At 37.0% G+C, this 25573-nt stretch overlaps 1 protein-coding gene across 4 annotated transcripts in view; it reads left to right on the top strand.

Annotated features, from left to right (window-relative positions):
• The window catches only part of LOC135124947 (uncharacterized), a 132832-nt gene that overhangs the window by 31388 nt on the left and 75871 nt on the right, over nucleotides 1–25573 (top strand). For all 4 annotated transcript variants that reach the window (XM_064050173.1, XM_064050175.1, XM_064050176.1 and 1 more), the window contains 3 exons: nucleotides 6316–6718; nucleotides 11794–11972; nucleotides 14015–16291. In XM_064050173.1, the coding sequence (XP_063906243.1) occupies nucleotides 6374–6718; nucleotides 11794–11972; nucleotides 14015–16291 (2801 nt within the window). In that variant the 5' untranslated portion in view covers nucleotides 6316–6373. The remainder of the gene's footprint in view (nucleotides 1–6315; nucleotides 6719–11793; nucleotides 11973–14014; nucleotides 16292–25573) is intronic.

Below are 25573 nucleotides of genomic sequence, written 5' to 3' on the forward strand. Positions count from 1 at the left end.
TTTGGATAAAGTGACCAGACGTCCCGTTTTGAACGGGACCAGTGGCGGCTCGTCAGGGGGGGCCAGTTAGGCCAGGCCGAGTCTGTCACCGAACTTGTCAATTTGCGATATTCATTTTTATTTTAAACGCAAGAATATAATTTAAAGCTATTTTGAAATCACCTGATTTTACTGTTGTTATTATTTTTTTAATTACAAAAAGCGTTATCTAATTTATACACTTTCGTTCGGAAGCACAAATCGTGCCGGGAAGTTTGAATATTTTTACTGCGAGGAGCTGAGGCCGGCCGACTACAAGAACAAACGTCGAATAATGTCATATCTGCTATCGCTCTCTGTTTAGCAGAATTAAAGAGAAATAGCTATAAAGACTGATACGTGTCTGATACACTCTGATTAACGCGCCTGCAGCAGTGATTGGTCAAATGTCTGCTAAAATCGGCCGGCCTTTTGGCAGTACATCAAGTTGTTATAGCGCTATCACCTTCTGTTTGCATAAGTTAGAATGCAATAGCGACGAAACCGTACAAAATTCCGTTTCATCACTGCACTTCTGCCGTGCACTTTTCCATGCGGTTCCCCACTACCAGCACCGGCTGGCCGCTATCGGTATATTGTGAATTTCTGCAGTCTTCACGTGGATGAAATTGGTTTAGGTTTGTTTCTAATTTCAGTAACAATGACAACAGTTAGTAAGAGAATTAGTAACTGATTTAAATTTTGATGCTGTTACACATCTATTAAATAATGACTTTCGACTTTTAACATATGATGATCAATTCCTGGGATATAAAAGAAATGGCCCGTTCGGAGCCGCGCATGCAACATTTAATCGAAGCACGGAGCAATAATAACGTCAGCTCCGGTGCAATAGCATATTAATAATTAATAATTAATACAGCATGGTATGAAAATTATGAATGGCTGACGGGGAGCAAGTGAAAAAACAAACTATTTTGTTGGTATTGTTTAATTTTTGAATATCATGTTGACAATAAATTCAAAAAAAACTTCAGAAAAAGAGTTTTGCCTCTGGTCGTCTGGTACGATTGGCATATTGAGTTACCGTGCTCTTTTGCCATCTTCCTAATTTCTCAACCCTGCTCCTGATGATGCTACTTACGAAAATGTAGAAGCCTCCGAAATTATTTCTGTCTTTAATTTTAATCATATGGTATATGATTAAAATTAACACACACACATCAGCATATGTTGAACGCAGTTTTTCAGCTTTAAAGCGAAATACAAATTTTACTAGAAACTCCATTAGTCAAAATTGATTATCCAAATTATTCGTTTTAGCGATAGAAAAAGAAGTGCTTACAAACTTAACGGAAGATCAAAAGTTCTATAATCAAGTAATTGACCACTTTGCCAATACAAAACAAAGACGCATTGAATTGGTTTATAAAAATTTCTAATTTACTTTTTTAATTTTGTTTTTTACTAATAAATAGTTGTTGACGTTTAATGTTATATTTTTTGTTAGAATGTGTTACTTTATAACTTGAATGTTATTTTCATTTTTATTTGAGTTTATTGACGTTATTTTATTATTATAGATGGCTTATATTGTATAAGTATATGCTTTACTTTATACCTATTTGAAGAATATTTTTTATTTTGTTTTACCAAGTTGTTAGGACTATATGAATTAACACCATACAGGTAGCAAATTATAGATAATGATTAACTTGAGGTCCCTGGTTCTTGTATTCTATGTCTTAAAACTTTGGGTTACTCACTGCTGGCCGACCCAACCAAAATAGTCACGAGCCGCCACTGAACGGGACTGTCCCTTTATTGGACCACCTGTCCCGTTGTCCCCATATAATGATCTGGGACGCAAAATTGTCCCGTTTTCTAAAACCGCGCGTCACCATCAATATTATAAAGCAAGTTTGTTCCTCCGAGAAATATAAATACGACTAAAAATATAACATTATGTTGCAATTTAATAATTACTGTCACATAAATGGTGCTTTACTTTAATGAAGCTGGTGATTGCTTCTTATTTTTCATAACTACTTATAATACTAAAAATATTTTTAATTTTTGTGAACATAAAATAAAGAAAGAAGATTAAAAAGTTCTGTTTATTTTTATTGTTAACCTTCCCACTGGGGTATGTTATGTTATGTATGTATGGTATATCTATATTCTATATATTTTATTAGTAGTATGTATGGACGTCCCGTTTTGACTAAAAAAAAAAATGGTCAGTTTATGTTTGGATTACTGGATGTTCGGATTATAGAGGTTATACTGTATTAGATGTTTAAAAATTCGTTTATTCCGAAAAAAAAATGAATTAATTAACCCTGCAGCGAATGTAAATCTTAATCAGCAAGTAAAATAAACTCCAGAGTAAAATTTTTAAATAAAAAGTCTGCAAGAATCCTTGGAAAAGGAGCTAATCTAAAAGCGTTAAACTGAAACAATTTATTAACATAATAACAACCGATTTTATAACTTAATTTAGTACAACATTCAAAGTGTTCAGTAATAGTACAAGTATATTGTTAGTACTTAATAAACAGAAAGAAAAAGAGATGAATAGAGAGAGACAGAAAGAGGCCGTTTCAATTATTTCAGAAATGGTCACAATAACTTCAGTGACTTATTTTGTAAACAAGTATCAACCTCCTCGCTACTTCGCCATAAATTAATCTTCCGTCCTTTTCTGTAACGTCTCGCTCCTAAACTATACTTTCGCGTTTCGTGGAGGATATTAGTCACACCTCTAAACTCCCACGCCATTCGGTTCACCACCTATCTGAAGAAGTTGTAATCGCTTAAGAATGAAATTCGTCCAACAGTTGTTGTGTTTTAATTCGGCTTTTGCATGCTGACGTACAAATCGCTTCTGTCACGCTATGTTTTCCAGAAAATAACCGCCCCAAACAATGTGGGTCAGCAATTGCTATTTTAATCCCTAAAAGGTCAGTTTTGTGTATTTTTAATGTAATGGCGTGAGATACGTTCGACTTTTTCACACTTACCTTTCCTTTAGGAAGACAAATGGGGTTGTAGTTTTTAGAGTGATGGATTGTTCCGAAGACAGTTTAATTTAATTAAAAATAAACACGCAGGTTAGAGGTACAGGGAAATATATATCAGATAAGTGTGCTGGGATTTCAGAGTTTTAGGGTCGAGGAAGAGCGATAAGTTTGCGCAGTTCGTGATACTACTGTAATTATTGCAATAGGTTCCGTTAACAAATTTAACAGAGAGTTTTTACTAGCTACACATTGTGCGGTTACTGATTAATTAATCATTAACTTCGCTTGGTAAAACCTCTACTGTTTTGATTTTATTATACTTATTTTAAGTTACAAAATGAAACATAAAGTTTACTTTGTCTCATTTGTCACTTAATTACGTGCAATTAATCACAATTAGTTTTAATTAACTGCAATTAATTAAAATTAAAACAATAAATTGTAATTAAGTAATCAACTGTTAATTCTGGTGAATTGCATTTAAATTTAAAGTTAATTAAGTTACTTACGGACTAATCACTCATTATTAATTAATTAATAACCTAGTTTAAAAGACCGATTTAGAGTTTGCCTCCGATTCGCGCCGCAAACTTCCATTCTCGCTTAAGAGAAACCTCTGGTAACGTGCAACTTTAAACAATTAGATAAAGAGCTAAAGGTTTTTGAGAGAACTTACAAGACTTCCTTGTCGGTATTGATCACTTCGATTTACTAACCTTGTTACAAAAATATTGAATGCTCAACGTTGTGTCCTGAATAAGGCTTTTCAGGTCAGTGCTTGTGCCCTCTGCTTTATTAGTTTTCACAATGGCGTCTTTTAACATTCTTTAGAAATTTTTTGGGACAGAACGACGTGATAAAATTGGGGTCCAACGTAACGGGGTACTAATTGAAATGAAATTTCCAGTTAATTAACCGTTTTTCTAAAAATATTGCTAGAAACCCCTTCAATTCCGTGTAACGAGAAACATCAGTAATTTATTGCTTTTGAAGCAAATTAATTAAATTTTCTCGTTCTTTTAAGTCAACGAAACGCGAAGCACGCTGAAACTCTTATTTATGTTGATTATCAGTTGTTTTCCTGTTCGCACTCTGTGAACATAATCAAAAATACAGCAAGAGCAAGGAAGTCTATGAAATTTCTAGGTAAATATTGTATTTGTTCGCATCAGGTGTAATTCAGTCGAAAAGGACACTCGAGTAAATGTTTATTTTAATCTCATTTCTCCTGTGTTTGTTTAAGTTTAGTGAGGACTCTTTCCCACTAAATTCAGGTAGTTAAGAGACGATCGTCTCTCTGTCTCGTATTTCCAAATATTTGAGATATAAAAGAACGTTATTTCGCTTGATTAAAGCTCGTATATTCTTCAGTTGATACCCCTATATTACATCTGCATATTCATCAAGGAGATTTTAAAGTGAATTATTTTGTTCAGCTGCTTTCAAGTAACTGCATTATTGCTCTCCTAGCGGAAACTGCTTTCTCCGTATGTTCGCCGTTGAAATTTTAATTAAATGATGTGTAGTTACACCATTGTGGCGGGGACTTCACAAAGCAAAAACCTCAAGAAATTACTTTTTGGTAAAGACATTTTTACTTCTCCAATCCAATCTTCCTCGTTAGTCGCGTTCAAGAAAGCTAAAAATCCATAATAAATTCCGCATTTCTTTGTTGTGCTCGATTTTTTCCAACAATTCCTTAAATTACCAACCACTTACGTCGGAACGCAAAACGCTTTTCAATGAGCTTGGCACTGACAGAAATTATTCTAAAAGGTTTCCTCAAAATTAGAATTAAATGTTCGTCTTAATTAAAAGATTTATCTCTGTAAATCCACTTTTGCGGCTCGAAAAAATTTATGACAAACTTGAACGTACAAGATCGGGTATAAATTGGTCCGAAGTTTGGATAGAGTTGAGCAACTTTTAAAGACATAATATAAATATTCCCGCGAAAATAGGTAAATGTTGCCTCTTAAGTTTGACGTTATCTGTGTCGTGAAGCTGTTATTAAGGTGAAAAGGGTTGTTTGTGCTGGAATTTGTCAAGGGATTACTCCGTTCCGGATTGAATTATTTTAGAATTTTTCGAGAAACCCGCACCGCATGCCGCAGTAAAATCTAATCAATCTCATTTTGTTTTTTGTTCTCTGTATTATGTGCCGGTGGATTTTATCTCAATCTACATGCGGTCGCGATGGATCTGAAATGAATTCTTCCAAATCTGGAATAGCATGCAAAAATGCGATAATAAAACAATGGATCGTCTAAAATGTAGGAGAACAAGATGGCGGAATTTGTTTTGTGAAGAAAATATAAATTAAGCAAGAAATAAAAGCGATTGATTTTGTGTCTCTTAAAAGATTTTATTTATTACAGCGATTATTTTCTTTCACTTGTTAGAGCGGGGGAACACTTTGTAGCAGTGTCCGCGGGCACAATGTAAAAAGAAACGAGGAATATTTCGCTGAAATGGAGTATTTCAGCTGCAAAAACCCGCAACTTTCCTACAAAGACAAACAACTCGCAGCTGTATTTAAATAATAATGAAATAATTTTCCCATTTTTTGCAACAAAAAGGGGAGTGTTAGGGTGGCTGTGTTAACGAAACTATTATACGCAGCTGACAGTTCTTTGTATGAATGGGAACGTGCTGTTGACATCAAAACATAAAGTTTGATTGCAAAATTTATTAAAAGGCAATTTATTTAATTGATTAAATCGGAAACCTGACCTATCCAAACGTTTTTACCATATTAAGCTGCATAGCGCAATCTTGGTAAACGTGCATTACGCTACTTTAATATTCAGCTAGCATATCAAGTGCGTAAATGTCGCTCGGACTCTAATAAACACATACCCAGCGTTGGAAAACAACGTCTGACAGTCCCAACACCCAACGCGTTCATTGTGAAAGCATGTAGAAAATCACCTAAATGACCATCCGGAGTTTTTCCCACTGACGTTTTAATTAAAACCCACACAAGTTTCCACTCGTAAGATAATTAAACAATTTGTTCTCGCTTGATATGTCATTGTCCAATTAAAGCTAAAAAAGTACCCTCGAAACCGTTTTCTTTCCAAATTAGGTGCGCGCAACGAACCCATCACTCCCACAATTAAAAGCAATAACAAAATTATTTAGCGCCCGCTCTCCCGTCCATCGAAAAGAAGAACACTAATCCGATTTAAACGGCAATAAATAACAATCGATTAGTGCACGCGTCTTAAACCCCTCTATAAATGCAAATGCGATATTCAAATTGTGCATTTACAAAACGTAAATCCGGCCTAAATTGAATTTAATTTTGCAGATGTCTGACGAGGTCGAGCCCGAAAAACGCGCCGTAAAATAGAACGTTTGCGATCAAGATGAGTCGGGACGAGGTTCACGTCCGCGACCGACTCCTCTTCCTGGCGGAATGCTCCAATCCCCACAAGCCGTTCAACGTCAAGCGGAAATCGACCCTCACCAAGCAGGGCTCGAAGAGCGGGCCGAAGCTGAGCGTCCAGGATTTCGTCAGGATGGATCCTGGTTACACGCCCGACATCGAGCATCTGGTCTTTCCCTCGAGGAAGAGGAACCCTCAACAGGTGGCGCCCATCAACCCCACGCCGGGGAAGACCAGGTCGCGGTTGGCGGAGATGTTCGCGCTGAGCAGGCACCTGCAGCAGAGGTCGGCGGACAGGGACTCGAAGAGGAGTTCGGTTATCAATGTGAGTGATAAATCCTTGAAATCGTTTTTTGTCAGAGGCTCGCTTCAAAGATAAGCACAGATACAAATTCTACGTTACGTACTATGCTTTTTTGACTTCCTTTGTATTTTCTTTCCTACCATTAGGCTTTACGACTTAACCTAGAGGAGCATAGGTACTGCTAAACATTTGTTGCTACGTAGTCCGAGCCAGAGGAAACGAGGCATACCTTTTGGAGGTTTTTTTAATTTCCTTTTAACTTTTTACTTCCTAAGCATACTCTACGAAAGTTTTATAATCGATTTTTCAATTTTCAATTTTATAATTCTACATATTTAAAATTGTTGGTTTTTTCAGTTAAGTATCTATTAGTTTTTGATTTTCCACTTATCCGAATTTCCAAATTTCTGGATTTTTCAACTTCTCGGTTGTAGACTAACACAAAAAAAATATATAGGGTGTTAAAGTGATTTATAGGTTGCCATTTAGTTTCTTACACTGTTACTGGTATTGTCTACATTTGCTTCAATGTACATATAGAGGTCATCATAAATAAAAGTTCGCAAAATTAAATTTATAATGGAAGTCCTGTCGAAATATAACATTCAACCAATTTTTTTGTCTTGTCATTTTGCTCACAGATGAGATTCCACGCATTCGAGTGAACTGTAGCACATTAGCACAGTGGCAATTTTGTCCTCCCCTTTTTGCTACCATTGCAATTTAGTAAACTGATGCAATAAAAATTATTGTGTAAAAAAAACGGACAAAAGTCCACCTACCTGCTTTCGTCGTCAATCATAAATGTAAAACAATGTATTTAGCTTTTTTCGTGTTGTCGACAGCCACTCCACGATTCTCGAAAATACTCACGTACCAACCAGCAGTCGGAATGGTTTTTGTAAATCGCACGCTTTGGTTTGCATGAATTCATTAAGGCTGATGAGGCTATTGATCGTGTTTATTAAGCCATATATGAACTAGTAAAAAAGTGGATTAAAAAAAGCATAAGGTCAAAGCCGGTTTATTTATAGCCCGGCCTTTCGGCGAACCCTGGATGTTCGTTCCATTAACAATTTGAGAATTTGTTGTCTAAATATTGTTAAGTGGCAAGGTACTAAACAATTAGACAACCGAGATAAATTCCCATTGTTAAATATACTTATTAAAACAATTTAGTGCTCAGAGTCAGTAAACGACTCGATTGTCGTATAAGAAGATAAATAAGAGCTATGGCATGAAATACTCTTAGGAATTAAAACTTGACAGTTTAAATTGGTAGGTGCTTGTATCCTTGCGGATCCCAAATTTTAGGAATATGATTTGTAGGGAGCGGAAAAAATGCCATTAATCTCGTTTTTGTGTAAATAATGATTCTCTGAATTTAACATCTGCGTGTATCTACTTAAGTTGCTGAAAAATCGATGCACAATCGAAGTCCCGGCCAATAATAAAGTAATAAATCATGTTATAATAGAACTTGTTTAAACCGACACTGGATGGATTTAATTTGACACAATGTTAATGGCAATCGAGGATTGATGTAACTCGGGAAGGCATCCATTACAGAGATCGTCCACTCTAAACAGGTTATGAAATAATTATAGACAGATTGTAAAAATTGTTTGTTTAATAATGGGTGAGTAGATTTGAGCAGGTTTTTGCTGACTAGAAATTTTAAGCTGATTATTGATTTCATCGGTTACATGAGAGCAAATAATTATTAATATATACCTCAAAACAGATAGAGGATCTGGATAGCGTCCACAAATTTGGTCTAAACTTGCTTTGCTCTGGGTGAACTTCCATTATTTTAACATTTGCATAACCCAACTTTATGGAAATTGACGTTAATCGCAAACAAACAGAAACAGAATTTATTTAGTTTAGTACATAGCAATGATGACAAGATTGTCTACTGTACGACGTTGTCCACACGTGATGTCTCATCTACCAGCCCACCATAATCATTAATCTGTACTGACTTGATTATAAAGTACAAATATTATGTATTGTTTACAAAAATTTGTCGGGTTCGTTCCAATTGGGAGTTATTCCAGTCTACTGTTTATTTTGGTTCGGGGAAAGGGATGGCTGAAGTCCACAGGGGTTTTATTAAAATTTTTCGTTAATAAAATAAAGCCAGTGAAAAATGTCGATATTCTCAGACTTGGCGGATTTTGAAGTCGACTTCTTTTGTGTGAGTATTAACTCAAGCTGCTTAGTAGTACAAGAGGCTTTGCGTCCATGGAAAAATCGAACTGGTTTTTTGCCATCACATATTTGTTTAATGTTTCGATATTCGATAAAGTTACAAGCTTTACAGTCGAACTTTTGAATACGAAAAACTGTAAAACAAAACATTGACGTTTTACACAAAGTAGACAAATTATTATTGTTGTTATTTGTATACTGAGAACTGAATGAATTGTCAAACCTGTCCAATCCAGTTTTAATTTACAAAAATAAGAATTTTCACTAGAGCAAGAAAATGTGTGGCGTTTGTGTACAGAAAATCGAATGTTAACCAGTGACAGAATTACAGATGATCCTGTAGAGTTCTGCTTTGCGTAGCCATTTCCGCTGAAAACAGTTTTATTAAAACCCAACGATTCTTAATGGAAGCGCTGAAAACACTTTAAGACAACGTGTTTACTCTTTTAACATTTTATTATTTATTTAGCGCACACAGGTGTTGAATAGTAACCTTCAATAAAACGGTGGTTAGAGTCTGAATATACTGATGACTCAACTGTAAAGTAAACACATAGACGTAATTGTTAATTCTGCTGCTGCGACTATAAACTTCGGTTTAGAGTTTTCAAAATATCAGGTTGCATTTTATAAACTTACTTTACAATGGGTGCATTTTTGTTCAGCTTCGTTTCGGACCACACAAATAAAACAGCTTTCAAATTTCAACCCATGCCGATCAAATGTTTGAATGCTTTGTTTGACATTCTGTCTTGCTTTAAATAATGAATTCGTATTTTATTGCATCACAAAAGTACATGAAAAAGCTTTAGCGAATAGTTCGTCTGGCAACTTGATAGTTACAAAAAATTATCAGCGGGTTTAAATACCCCAAATTTCATCCTGATGAAAAGCTCTCGCCGCTCAGTCGAAAATGTTTGTTAAATTTAATCCGTGCAAATACGAAATCCCCATAAAAGAATTTTTGCAATATATAGTTTTATACGAGAACACTTTTTTGGATTTCGATTAATCCGGCACTACCATGTACATTCTGACATTAAACTGTGCGGTATCTTTGGATTAGTGATAAACGTCGATTTTTCTGCATGACTTCTTCGCTTTGAATACATCTTTTAGTAAGGCGTCTCCGTTCCGCCACCCACTCGAAAGCTCGTATCCGAAATTGATGGATGATGTGTTTTTTTTTCAGGGTTTTAAATGCTATCTGAAAATGGTCAAAAAATTATGTAAACCGCGTTTCCACTTTCTGCCGTGTTTGCACGAAGTCGAGTTTTGCCCCTGATCAGTTCAATGTTCGTTTGATCAACGAGGCGTCCTTGAGTTAATCGAATGTTTGTTGATGAACGTTTCTCCTTCTGCTGGTAAATATTTTCACATCTCGATTGTTTGATTTCAACTTTGTGTCAAAAATGGAAAGCTGCGTTAGGGGAGCGAAGTTTGTAAACGATTAATTCTGGGTAGGTACGAAACGGTCGGATTTCACCACATGTAGCATTAAACTATTGGTATCTGTGTCTATTTGTTCGATTAGTTCTGTTAATTTAACAAAGAGAACTAACTCTGATTCGCTGAACATACAAAAATAAAGTAGGAGTTTCGGGTGTAATTGAATTTTAGAGGAAAATGCCTGTTTTTGATTTTCGAACGCATGAGGGTTTGCTGTTTATGTAATAAAATTTAATTGTTTCAAAGAAAAGTAATACATTAGCGCACTTCAAATTCTGGCTAAATAACACAGGGTTGGCTTTTGTCTTTATAATTCTTTTCAGTGCTTTGATTTTTTACAAGCGGGAAAGTATAGTCCACTGTCGTGACTTTATATGCGTCAATTTTGCTTTCACCAAGCTCATTACTTCATAAAAAGCTCTAGATTAGTTAAAGCACTCGAAACCACTCACCCCAGTTGTTGAAAAAAGGCCATGAATGTTCATTTTTCATTGTACTAAATTTTTTATTAAAAAATTTCTGGAAAAGATCCAAAGGATTTTATCGACGTGGAATTTTTTACGAAAATCCTTTCGGATAAGGGTCGTGTCTGGTTAGGTATAGATTTGATATAATTTTCTATATACAAATACGGCTCAGGATTAAAAGGATAGAAGGTTTATACGGACCTAGTTCTAATAAAGCTTATGGAATATCAGATCAAGCAGATTAAAAGCTAATCGAAATTTAACTGCTGCAAGTGAAACTGGCTGGGATTATGTTACGTTTCCGGAGTTTTAGCCAAAAGTGGCTGGAAAATAGCTTGCGTTACTACAAACCGAAAACTCTTTTTGTCAGTATTTTATTTTCGCACGTTAATTAATTAAGTAACTTTCAACAGGTTCGTTGAAAAACTGGTGCTAGTCTTCTCATTTATACCTGCATTGTGTCAAAAGCAAGCCCAAGCATTCATCTCGTGTCTTATTTAAGAGTTAAAAATAAATTCATCTGTTTTTAGCTTTTAGCTTTTAACCGAAAGTTCCTTGAAGTTTTTTCGGTTTTTTCTTGCTAATTAAGGTGGCTGATACTTAGCGAACAACGTGTTTAACGAAGAAAAGTAAACTTTCACAGGGTACCCATTACAAACAAAAGTAGCCGAAATCTTAAAAAAAAAAAACACAATGAACTTTTTTAAAGAAATTGTTGCATTTTTAATTAACTACAATAAATTATTAAATAAACATTAACGCGAACGTGTCACGACACGTGTTCAAAGGGTTCGCCGTTTACCTCGTGGCAATAATGAAAGCGTTATTGAATAAATTTTCTAGGAATATCGAATTTCAGAACGCAGCAACGTTTCGCTTAGTGTTGCAGCGAGAAATCTTTGTCTTTCTTCTAAACTTTTACAGTTCGATTTTCGCTAGGAAATGACCGTTTTTCCCTCATTGCAGAGAAGCGTGGACAGCGTGTTCGAAGGTCGCGGCCTCAGCATCAGTGGCAGCGCAGCAGCAGGAGCTCGAAACCCAGAAACCGTAAGAAGGTGGGTGTCCGCAGCCGAAGAACCGGTCCGTCAGAACACCAACACCACCAGGATCAGTCCCGCCGCGGAGTCCGACATGGCCGCAGCCAGGTGAGTAGTTTGTGTCCTGTAACTAAATAATCGGTTCGCGTGGAAACCGCTTTTCCGGGAAAACCGCCACAACTGCGTCGGGGACGGCGTATCTGAGCGAATGTTTGGTCTAATTTCGTCGGCGATGAAGTGCGTGGGAGATGATAATCGTAAAAGGAAAACTTCGTAGGGAAAATGCGAGTGACATGTGTACACTTTTATCGGCGTCTCCTCGGTTTCGATTTTCTTAAAATAGAAGACAATTAAGCGATGTTTTCACTTGTTGTGTTATTTTATTAGTGAAGTTTCTCGTAAGGTGCCTTGAATGGCGGGGAAAGAGTCTGTTAAAAGTTTTTGTTTTTACAAGAGACGGTTTTGTTTGCGAGGGAACTCGTTTCTATCTTCGAAATTTCTATTTAGGTTATTTTTGTTTTTATTAGTTTTCGAAAGTTACTTTAGCTGCTGGGGTTAATTCTGTCGAAATTTGCACTCCGAGAGAAAAAATGTCGCGTCACTCACAACATAATTAAAGTTTGTTCTCTCCATTTCCGGATTTTAAATTCTTTAATTACATAATTTTGTTTCCGAAAGCTTTCTGGTCTCATTTGCGGAAATAAAAAAACTCATTTCTTCATCTAAAATAAAATAAAACACGACAACACACACTCTAATTTTATGAGTAAACAAACGCCAACTATCTACTATCAACTGGTGCCATCATTTTAATGAATAAACTAAAATTTAATCTAGATCTACTGCAAACAAACGAATTTGCCCCGACCAAACTAGCTTTGATTGACAAACGATGAAATTTAAACCGAACGTTTACGGTAAATTAAAGCTAATTAAATCAAAATCAGGTCCCGACTTCTATGTCAAACGAATAGGTTTATTCTTCAACCGCAAAAAACCAACATACTGACCAAAAATTCCCATTTATGTCTAAACTGGTTACACACTCTAAGCGCAAACTCAAAAGCTTGTTTTATACGAAATACCCGAGATTCAGCACTACATCATCGCGTTGTTTTGGTTGATTTTCCGTCCAAAGCTGCACTTTGCCGTATTTTATTTTGATTTAGAATCGCTGAGTGAGTTTAATTTTCGTTTTGTACAGAGCTCGAGTTTAAATCATAAAGTTGACAGGAGGTTGTGGGCAAAGAATTCGCTCTCGGACCACTTTACCGCAAATAAAAGTTTTTCTCATAAAAATCGCGCATTTCGTTTTTGACGACAAATTGCCGATCGTCTCGCTAACAGTACCTCAAATCGGCTCTTGTTCGTGTTTGTTGAACGTGTTTCGGCAAGGTGACCACACTGTGTAGGTTAAAAATTTCAAGGATAATGCAAATATGGGGACGCCATCCTACGTCCCACCATCTGACTTTTGCAAGTTCATTGTCCATATTATAATAACGTGGGTCGGGTAACCCATCGACAAAAGCGTCATCGGGTAACAGTAAAGTACGGTTAATTACATTTGTTATTGTTTATGGGCCGGGACGTGGTCGTGACAGGTTAAAGTCTTTCTTCGGTTCGTGTTCCCCGAACGCGTTGAAGTAAAACGAACCATTAAACTGTGAGTTTTTCGGCCAAATGGTGGTACCCCGCAATAACCTACACGTTGAAATTTCTACGTTAGGTGCAGTGACGAACAAGAATAATATCCGCGGCTTAAAAAATTACGACAAACATTGGGATTTTTTTGTCCGATATTTTCAGAAACTGAGAGCCGAGAGCTACGTCCGCATGTTTCTGTTTCTAGACCAGGGGATGAATTTCAATGAATGTAGATCTTGTTTATAGTTGCGAACGATCACAGGTTTTCTCGAACCGTCCGAATACTTTCGATAAACCTGATTGTGGGGCCAAGATTTTTTTTGCGTTCGTATCGTTCAGCTGACACGAGCGCGAATTAGAGCGAATGATCCAATGTCAGCGTGCAATGCTTCTTGAGGCAAAGTTTCAATGAACGGCTAGAAATAAGGCAAGGTTCTCCGTCCGTATATGGAAACCCGTCGCCGCCGCCTAATCCCTGAGTATTGACTGGCTTTAATTTGCAGAGGCCCCAACGTCTCCGTGCTGCATCTGCGTAGCACCGCGGAGCCTTGGGAACCGCGAACCTCCTCGGTATACACGACCGCAAGCAGAACGTATCCGACGAAAACGGTCCCGACTCTGACCAAACATCAGTCGCTGAGCGGCCCCTACAAGTGGGCCAATTCGTCCAACTTCCACTCGGTCAGCGAAGTGAACAACTCCTCCGAGCTGTTCGTCGGGGGCACCGTCAACCGCGAACTGTCGCCGGTGCGCTGGTGCGACCGCGAGGTGGACGGCGTCTACCTGGGGCGCTCCGGCTGGGTCCAGGTGCAGCAGCGGTCCCTCGACGAGAACCGCCGCACCACCTACACCCCCCTGCAGCAGTCGCGGCGGACGGGCATCAAGCTCGCGGACTACCACTTCAACAGCGAGCCGGGCAAGGCACCCGAGGGCCTGTCGCTGCCCGAGCCGAAGGCGAGCGACACCACGGCGCGCCCGATCCACCTGACGCTGCAAGCGCGCGAAGTCGAGAGGAGGAAGACGCCGTCGCCGCAGCCGGAGACGTTCTCGCCGCCGCCGGTCACGCCGATCATCTCGCCGCCGCCGGCGTTTCAAGACAAGGACAAGAACAAGAAGCCGTCGCTGGTGAAGACGAGGACGTTCTTCGGGAAGACGCCGTTCCTGCCGAGGTCGAACGCGATCGACAGCGACGAGATCACTCCGCCGGCGTCGCCGAAGACGGCCAAGTGGAAGTCGATGTCGATGCCGACGCAGATGCGCAAGATCAGCCAGCCGCCTCAGGTGGTACCGCAAGTGGTGCCGGAGCTGAAGGGGTTCGGACGGATCCCGCAGACGAAGTCTTTGGAGGATACGACGGCCACGAGGCGGTCGCTGTTCGTACAAAGACACGGGGAATCGTCGTCGTCGTCATCGTCCTCGATGGGGTTCAGGAGCTTGGATAGTTGCGTGAATAGGCCGGCGATGCCGCGGCTGTCGGAAAACACGGACTCTTCCATTGACGTTTACGAGGATGCCGACGAAGAAGATAACAATAGTTCTTCCATAAATATAAGCATGGTGAATATGAACATGTTCGGCGATTTTAATAAGCCGAAAGAGAAAATTTCGCCGTCGAATCGTCCCAATCGCTTGCAGTACTATAGGGGTCAGCTGAGAAAAGCGCCGACCGTTTCGGAAGGTAGCAAGGTTGCCACCGTCCCTTGCGTATCTCCGGGGTCGTCGTCAAGTAGCAGCAACGAATTTCCGTCGCGGTCTCCGATGGGTTCGACGCAACAGATCCGAAGAATCACACCCAGCCGCCTTTACCAACCCATAAAGATCGTGCCGCCGCCGCCACCTCCAGACGATCCCTTGCAACGAGTGCGAAGATCCCGAAGCTTGCAATTACCGGATAAGAAAACTCCGCAGAATTACCCGCTCCGGGTGTCCCCACAGCACCCAGACCTCCACCGACCCGTAATCAAAATGGGTACCCAGTTAGACCGCACCAAGCGATTCACCAAGATCGAAAGCAGCACCTTCACCGAAGAAGACCTCCTCCGGGAAGCCGAAGTCGTCACGAACTACCTCTACGGCACCAGGACCCGCGCTGCCGCTCAAGCCCTACTAATGCACCGCTACAGCAGCATGGGCAAAGAAGAAAAACCAAAAGAAGCACCCAAACCCCACAACAACGGCCTCACCGTCTACTTCGTGCCTAACCCAAAAAAAGAAAGACCCAAAGTCCTCCATCGCGGTTCGACCACACCCAACCTGCCCATCAGCAAACACGTTTTCGGCCCTCAAGTCGAACCCACTCCTCCTAAAAACCCATGCACCTCGGACACTTGCGATTTCTGGCCCCATTGCGCTCATCGCGAGTCTCTCAATCGAGAGTTCATCATGCGTTCGTCCCAGAGCTATCCGACGCACCAGCGCTCTCTGGACTCGACCAACAAGAGACGGGTCAGTCCGAGCAAGCCTTCGGCGATGCTCCCGCAGAAAGAATTCGAGAAGAAGACCTCGCCGGTCACGGTGCCGTTCGGTACGGTGAGCAGTTCGTCGAGTAGTAGTGACGTGTGGTTGACGACCTCGGATCGAACCGTCGGGAAAAACGCCAAAGGGTCGGGCGCTTCGACGCCTTTGGAGGACTTGCCACCGTTGTCTGATAAAGGGCGCGAGATGATACTGACGAGACCGGGCAGTGCACCGACGGAGGAACGCAGTGCCGGATTCTTGGAGTCGCAGCAGAGGTCGATGTCTCTGCCGAAATCGTTCCTCTCAGGCAGTCATCAACAAGGGTATGTTGGTTTGTTGTTGTGGAGTCGACAAAGTAGTGGCATGCTTTTGGTGTTTTTTTTTTCGTTACCTTGAGAGAATGCGATTTTTTGGCGCCGTTGGGGCACTACAGGAACGAAACGTCAAACATTAAGATTAGATCTTGGAATTACGCGGCAGTCACATTAGTTACACTGGTATTGATGAATTGATACTTGTTGCTTCTAAATTACTAAATACTGAAGTTATTTTGACAAATGAAACTTGACTTATCAGCACAATGAACTTTCTTTTTCTATAGTTTTCAACATTTTTTATGTACGCGCATTTTTTTTCTAGAAAATTTCCAACTGATCATATTTACAAAGTTAAATGTATTGTATCGTAAATTAACGGTACAAATACTGCGATTTGTTGTTAATTGTGTTCAAACATTTCGTCGTTACCATTATTTTAATTGTTTGCTGTACATCGATGTAGCCTACATTATTGATTATTTGCTATGCTTAACGTATAACAATTTGCTCGTTGACCAGTCATGAAAGTATTTCCGCCTCTAATATTTAACAAATAAAATAACATTGCACGCTTTTGTTTAAAGGCTAAAAACTAACTTTATTAGATTATTAGATTTATTAAATTAATTTAATGTTTTTAATAAATTGTCATAAAAATGTATAAAAAATGTTAAATATTTTGCGTATCAAGCAAATAGATAGTTGCAGCCGCATCACTGACAAAACTAGTACCTGTATATTAAATATACAGGGTGTTCAAGAAATGGCGCACCAACTTAACGGTATTTAAGTTCACTTACAAAATCATTAAAAACTTCCTTACGTCAATTTGACGTTCACTTACAAATACAAAATATCGATTTAGATGTTGTCAGATTCATCCTAAACAATTTTTAAGTTTCTAGTTATAGCTATATACTGGGTGTATTGAAAATGGCGGATTAACTGTGCAGTACGTTATGTATATCGGGATTATAAAAATCTTTAATTTTATAAAAGTAAAATTGGTAACACTGCACGCACCTAATGTGTGAATACCTCCGGCTTACTTTTCTGATTTCTTAATAACGATGGGGACTGAAATCCACCTTTTATTTTTTTTTAGGACAATAACCATAACAAGCAGTAGGCATTAATCGTTGTGCATTATTATTAATAAAACAAGCTGTTATTTTTCATTAATAAATAAACCAAAAAAAAAACTTTAATAAGACTTTTGTAAATTACAAACAAAAAAAACAACAAAAGAAAAATCCATTAAAGCATTACCAACTAAACACTAGAGAAGATGTTCAAAATTCCTGCCGTGTGCATATGAGTAAGCTCGTAATGTTTCCAAATATTGATCATTTTTTGTAAAAGTTAGTCATCAGTAGGTACTTGCCAAGATAAAACTGATTTTGGCAAATGAGATCCCTCTAAGAAGATAGAGGGCGGGTGGGCGGGGCTAGTTCCTGCTAAGAAAAGAGTGATTTTGGCAAATGAGATATCCTCTAAGAAAAGAGAGGGTGGATGGGCGGTGATAGTACCTGATAAGATAAAACTGATTTGGAGAAATGAGATTAAATTATTATAAGAAAAGACACCAGAGGCTCCAAAGCACTTTCAAATTCTTTCCAAACGGGAATGCCTACAAACTCAAGATTGTTTTAAATTTTTCAAAAAAAAAAAAAGGGGGTCCCAAAATTAACCCGAAAACAGAAAGAGAATTTTCCAAAAACAGAACACCAAACTGCCCCAAAGTATTTTAAATAATTCGCAAAAATCTCTCCATGGGCTTGCAAAATAATAGACCATGAGTATCCAAGTGTCCCCCAAATTAAAAAAAATACTGCGACACTCAAGACTTTCAAATTGATAAAAAATAAAATACAGAACACCAGATTTCTTTAAATTTATCCGAAAATAAAATAGCAAGGGACCTAAAATTAACTGCGAACATTTTAAACGTAGGGTTTTGAAAACTTCGGCAATTTTCGATACGTCAAACATTTTTAACTGCTTACTCGATTTTTGTTGTGTACCTTCGCTTTATATCGGGCAAACATTGTTGTCAAATGGAATTTTATAAAATTATTACAAAAACGACACAACCATATTGTACATTGAAATGGTAATCAAACATGGTCATGGGCGAAAGAAATATTAAGTAAAAGTAGTGGAGAGTTAATCCGCCATTTTCCAGACAGCCGGTATAGTGAAGAAAACAATGGATAAAGATAAGATCCCTCCAAAATTATTTTGAATAATGAAATTTCGAAAAGAAAAATTATTTTTCTCTGTTCCATAAAAGGTCCTGAACAACGTGTCATAGAGTTGGTGCGCAATTTTTTGAACACCTTGTATTTATGAACATCAACAACCGTGCTCAGTTGTTCAAAATTATTTTATCGGACCACATTGGTCAGTTTCTTACCACTAAAATGAACAGAAATGATATTATTTTTCCCTAAGTATGATTAAAAAAATGTTTTAATGAGAATATAATTCATGTATCATATGACCCCATTTCTTCCAATTGAATTTGTTCATGCCCTTAGTTACATGTCTTATCACAGCGATAATAATTTTATTGCCTTATTGTGGTCTGTTGCTACCTAAATTTAAAAACTGTCAAATTTGACAAATTTTAGAATTTCATAATTTTTTTGTCTATTATGGCTTGCCAACGTTGGGGGCAAGCTCAAAACGACGAAATCAATTCTGTTATCAAAAAATGTGTTCATTCATTATATTCTCATGTTGAATATAACTCGTGATATGATTAATAATCGAAGATATGGCTCGTGAAACCGAAGCAGCACATTCAACTCGTGCTTCGCACTCGTTGAATCTTCAGCTCGGTTTCACTCGAAATATTATCGATAATAATCATATCACTTGTTATATTATAACTGAAAATAATTTGCTTACAGCTTTTACAAGAGGAATTTTATAGTAATAATTTGTGGTTCTTCAAATTCTGTTTCATTCTCCCATTTCGTGTCGTCGCTCCTTACACATTTCAGTGCAGCTTCCGACTAAAATTTATAAGAGCAATAAATGTCAGTTTTGAAATGCAGCAATCTAGTCGACTGACAGACCTCCATAAATTAACTAGAAATAATCCAGAACTTAAACAGATATACGTATGCTTTTTTTGTTCTAAATAAGGAAACGTGCAAACGATCTTAGAAAATAAAAAAAATATATAAACTTAATTACAACACTAGTAGTGCATTTGAAAAAAAAATACGACCTTATAATGCCATCTATCGACCAATCAGACTAAAGACTAAATCTTCTACCTCGCATGCGCATGGATTTAAATTTTGCGCCAGAAGTTGGATATATACAAAATTATTCATGGAGAAACTAAATTTGATTACAGAAAAATTGCATTTCAGATTTTGTGTTCCTTTTATCAGTAGCAATTGCCAAATCATCAAAATCTTGTACAATGTGCATTTTAACTGTCTCCGTTTTGACGTTTTCGAAACAGAACTCCCACTTGTTTTCCCTCCTGGTGAAAAGAGCAACCTTCTGTAAAATCGATTTCAGGAGATTAAACTCTTATTGCTAAACTTATAAATACGGCAATTATTTATAATAACATCCGAGCGCTCATTCACCCCGACTAAAGGATCTGTCAAAAAATAATTGATGTAAATGGCGACTTATCCTTTAATTACGCTCCCGTTTAATTAAAAATGATTTTGTTTGGATTAAGGTCTACGATAAAGTAATGAAAATTTTAATTAGAACTATGCGGACCAGACTGTTCCGCTAACCTGTTATTGTGGCCAGGAGCTATTGCAGTGTTAAGGAATAAATCAACGGCATATTTCCATAATTAATTTTCAACGAAACGTCAAAGGACGTAGCTTTTCAAGTTTATTTTGCATATAGTATGGCTGCGGTCGTGCTGCGGATAATGATAATTGTATCAATTTATTACGTTACGTGACAGAGAAAATATTTAGGTGTGGAAAGTGTCTCTTTGATAACAGTCATTTCATAACTTATTTTTTATGACAAAGTAGCTGCTTGAAAAAAAAGATGAAACGTTTCTAATCATGCCATTTCTAGATTAAATTATATGTGTGATAATTATAATAGCACTATACATCTCCCGTGGAAATTTATATTCGTTTATCAGATCCCATCTTCACTTTTTTCTAACCGGTTGCTTTTGTACAACACGCGAAAGCTTTTTGTTAGAAGGAGGTTTTGACGAGTTAAAATTGATATTTATGCAAAAACACACTATGGTGTCGTGTTTGTAAATTGTAAAAGCTGCCTGATTTCGATTAAATGATGGAAATGTAAACAGAAATCTCGTCGCCTTCGGGCATTGTATTTAATATTTATTTTTCTGATAAGCACATAAATCCTTTTATTATATTGTTTAACATCGCTGTGGTTGACTAAGTTTGCCCGCAGGCGGCTAAAATAGATATTTTTGTGTTTCCATAGATCGCGCTTTCTGCTCGAATTGCTGCCATATTAGAGTCTGCAATGGAAATTCTCGAATAAAACGCAGCTGCGATGGGTTCCTAGTGTCTTCTATTTTTCGTTGCAAAAATGGAGAATGGCGGCCCGTTTTCTGATTAAAATCGTCAAAATGGTGTTAATCGTGTGCAGAAGGCACAATTGATAGTAAAAAATTATTTTCAGTTGCACGTTCTGTCGATAAAATTTCAGAATGTTTGGCTTTCCATCATTTTCGGACGGGTGGAAACCGACAGTATCTCTAAATTTTAGAGAAGCACACTGCGGTGGTAGCTAATTTTAATTAACTTACTTTCGGTTGTTGTATTTGTGATAACCGTTATAACGGTATTTAGATTGTACACATTATTTACGCAGTGAAAGTGGATTTGCGTGAATGTGGGTGCTGTTGTTGTCATTTATAAATGATAATAATGATGACTTGTTAAACTTGTCTTGTCTGGCATGAACCTTGAATTAAGCAATGTCGAACCATATGGCGTGCGATTGCGCAAAGAATATTCTTTTTGAAATAGTGAAATACGAAGGTATGCTGAATTATAGTTTCTTGTAGATGAATGTAACTTCCCGCCAACGCAGAGTGATTCGAATGTGGTTTTATTGCACAAATCTCAAAAATATAAAAATTTATTGTGGAACATACATATAGCACATAAAATCAAGAGATTATTTTTTTTTATGAAAAAACGAGGAAAATTAAATATTTACATTTTTATAGAAAAATGTCATCAAATTAAAAATTCGCCGTTTCGCCATTTTTAAAGATGGAGGTTCAAAATTTTGCACTTTTTAGTCACCTTGCCTTAACTTAAATATTAAAAATTGAACGAGGTTTATAGTTGTATATGAAGTGTCTCATGTTTCACAAATGGTTACCCTGAATTTTATAATTTTGACCTATTTTCAAAAAAAAACATGATAGACATCAACAAACTTAGTATCGAGTTTTTTTTACCATGTATTTTTTGTTCCTGTTTGCCCTTCTTTTTCGTATTTTTTGTCGTCTTTTTTCGCTGTTTTTTTTTGTTTCCCTTTTATTTTTTTCAGACTTATCTATCGCTTTTTTATTAATTTTTTTTTCTAAATTATCTGTCTTTTTTTATTTATCTTTCAAAACATAAAGTACTATTCTAATTGGTTTGATTATTTTTCGCTAGTTTCTTGTTTTGTCGTGTTTTTCGTATGTTTAGTGCTATTTTACTATTTTTTGTCTCCTTTTTATTGTCCTGTTTTTTTTTTTGAAGTTTTGGGGATTTTCTGCTGCATTTCTTTATATTATTTGTTTGACCCTTCTTTACCCTTCTTTATTTTGTCGTTTTTTATCGTATTTTTTGTCGCGTTTTTGTCCTAGTTTTTTGTCGCTTTTTTCGGCCCCTTTTTACTCCTTTTTTGAGCTAGGTTTTTTTTTTTTTTTGGTTGGTTAATCGCCCTTTTGAAGGCTTTTTTGTGTGTTTGATCGCTGTTTGTCTCTTTTTCTGCTCCTTAATGGGTAATTTACTTTTCGTCTTTTTTCCTACCTTTTTTGTTCCCTTTTTGGTCACTTTTTCGCCATTTTTTTTTTTATTGTTTTTTCGTGTCTCTTGTGTAGTATTTTTTTATTCTCACGTCTTTTCGACGCCTTTTCACGTATTGTTTCATGGACGGGCGAGGTTTTGGCACTGTGTTAGTAATTTTTTAGTGGCTTTTTTGTCTTCTTTTTTTGTAGCATTTTTGTCGCAGTTTTGTCGTTCTTTCTCGTCTTCTTTTTTTGTCACTTTTTTTCATCTCTTTTATCCTCTTTTTTGACGCTCCTTTTGTAGCCATTTTGATGAGCTTTTCGTCCTTCTTGTCGCCTTTTCTGCATTTCTCTTGTCATCTTTTTTCCGCGTCTCTTTTCATTGATCTCCCTTTTAGGCTTTTTTAATTTCCTTTTTTGGTCGCTTTTTCGCCTTTTTTGATTTTTGTAATCGTCTTTTTGGGCGTTTCTTTGTGTTTTTTTTCCTTTTTATTCGTCGTAGTTCTGTGGCCTTCTTTGGCGCTTCCCCCCCTTTTTTTTAGTTATTTTTTCGTCTTTTTTTCGCTATTTTAACTTCATAACAAAACTTCGTTACAAAAAAGGTAATTTATAAAAAAAACGCCAAAAAATTATTTTTTAAGTCACATTTTTTTCAATTTTTGGTCCTCCTTTTTTTTTGCTTTTGTTTCGCCCCTTTTTTATCACATTTTTTTGCCGCCTTTTTTTGACTTTTTTATGTCGTATTTCTTTTCGGCTTTTTTCTTAATATTTTTTTTTTTTTACTATAATTTTGAAAACATTGAACTTCAAATTTGAAGAATTAACTTGGTAATTCTGATTTGTTTTAACATGAATTTAATTATAAACCTAAAATTTCGGTAAAAGTTGTCAAAAATGACGCCGTGGGTCGTATTCTAGCAAATTATCATTAAATTATAAATAACTATTTATTTAACTCTTTATTAAACAATGCATTGAATTAAATCTGAATTACGAAGTTAATTCTTCAACTTTAACGTCTAATATTTTCAAAAGTTGGGTGCATTTTTTCGAGTTACTCAGAGCCTTCTCAACAACGTATCATCGAGCATATACATTATTTTTTCAATAATCCTTTATAAATAACCGATTTTCTCATAGTCGCCTTACAAATGGCAAACTTATTTCTATAATCAAATTTAAAACGAATTTTCAACAACGGCCAAAAAATTCTATTCATAGAAACAGGCCCGGCATAAATATTTTTCATCCAAAAATGTCTAAATTTTTTCAACAAGGCATTTTATTAATAAATTTATAAATCTTGCTTAATCGAAAATTTTGTTATAATCTAACCTGACATGTATACATACATATTACGGCTTTAGAAAATCAAAATAGTACTTTTCAAAAAGATATTCGAAAGTAGTAAAAAACAAAAAAAATATAAAAACATCCCGAACGAAAAATTTACATTTTCGTATTCTAGTACCTGGAGAACAGGACAATAAAATATGCAGTTTGACATTTGGCGTGATCGCTCTGGTATTAACTGATATTGTATTTTAACTTATCCTTAAACTTGGCGTTTCTTCAATTAATTTGTGCTGATTACCAAAATATTACCTGAGATGTCCGAAATATAGGACACTCAACATTACGAAATCCTTCGTAAATCCCCAACCCGCTTATCTTGTAGACCTATGCTTGCTACACACTACACTGTATTGTCGTTTGACACATGAGAACAATCCCCAAAATGTCATGGAGGGTTTTCACTGCGGCTGGTATTTGAAATGGGTATATTCCAAAGCAGTGTGGAAAAATTCGACCATTTTTGTCTTAAATACGACCTGATACTAAAAAGGTTTTTGAAAAATTTCAGACTTATCCTTTTACTTAATTAATTTATAATTTGATTTTTTGGAATTAACTTAAATGCTTACAAGAATCACAAGAATGTTGCACATAATTCAGTAATAATGTCTGTTCGTAAGTGGTTTCCCAGAAAGCTAAATGGCAATATAAAAACAATAATTCCACCTCATAAGGTAGATATTGCGGTTATTTTGTAGAAAAGCCGATTGGGCATAACAAGCATACTTCACCCAGGTCTACAAACTAGAGAATACTCCAAACGTTGCAAATTACGATATTCTGAACAAAATCAATTTGAGCGCAATACCGCCATAATTTCGAGTGATTTTCGACCTCTCAAGTCGTAAAAATGTTCACTTTAATTAAATTTCCTTCAACTTTCCTTATCGTGTTTCGAATGATCACGTTAAATACCTACATCCCACAGTGCTCTTTGCTCAACTCCACATCTGTTAATGGATCTCTGTAAACATCTCTCTGTAGGTACCGCAAACAGAAGTTGGAAAAAGATAATTTGCATCCTAATTTAGTCAGAGCAAATCCTTTCGACATCAGGAGTGGGATTAGTCACTCACGTCACGGCACCAAAATCACTTGTATGCCGTTGAAAGTATTGTAGGGCTGTTAGTTTGAGAGTCTATCGATTTTGCTACACAAAACACACGAGTGATTGATGTGTTGCCTATAACCGCAAAGCGAGCGTATTTCAAATTTACATTATAAGTTACCCAAGTGCTTTATTCAGATCACTGGCTCAGTTTTTAATTAGAACGGCATTTTTTGTGCGTCCGCTGTTTTCGAACGATTCGAAACATTCAGTTTTATCGATTTTCGCCGTCTTGCAATTACGCCTACGGAGACAGGTAGTGAAACCTCTAGCGTGACCGAAAAGACAAAAGAAACGACGATTACAAATTAATTATCTCCACAAATAATTCTTTTTATCTGATGAAGAATAATGGGGAGCAAGAACGCTCGACGAGCTTCAAGCTGCCAATTTAATTAATTCATCAACGGCATAATAAGCGCGCTTTTATTAAAACGTTAAATGGGGGTATTTATTCTAGTTGTAGTAATATTTTTATATTAGGGCCACAAAAGCGACTCCGTAGAGACATTAAATTTCCCAATTGAGCCATTAAAATAACACCGTCGTTCTTGCCACAAATTGTAATCAAGTGACACGGTGAACTAGCTATGCGTGCAAGCAGAGATCAACGGGGAATTTACGATGAATTGTTCGTTTTGTCGGTGGCAGGATGCGGAACATCGAAAAAAAGTTAAAACAAAACATCTAATGGAGGACAATAATTACGTTTTGCTTTACTTTGTAGCGTGTGTTGAGACTAATTGAGTCGAAATACAAAGTGCTAATTTAAAAGAACGACTTCTTTTGTACTTTTGTGCCGTCTCAGAGACTAGAAAAGGAGCATTGGAATGGAAGT

Source organism: Zophobas morio, unplaced genomic scaffold, assembly GCF_036711695.1.
Source record: "Zophobas morio isolate AGI-343-1 ecotype UQ-CSIRO unplaced genomic scaffold, CSIRO_AGI_Zmor_V1 ptg000008l, whole genome shotgun sequence".
NCBI lineage: Eukaryota > Metazoa > Arthropoda > Insecta > Coleoptera > Tenebrionidae > Zophobas > Zophobas morio.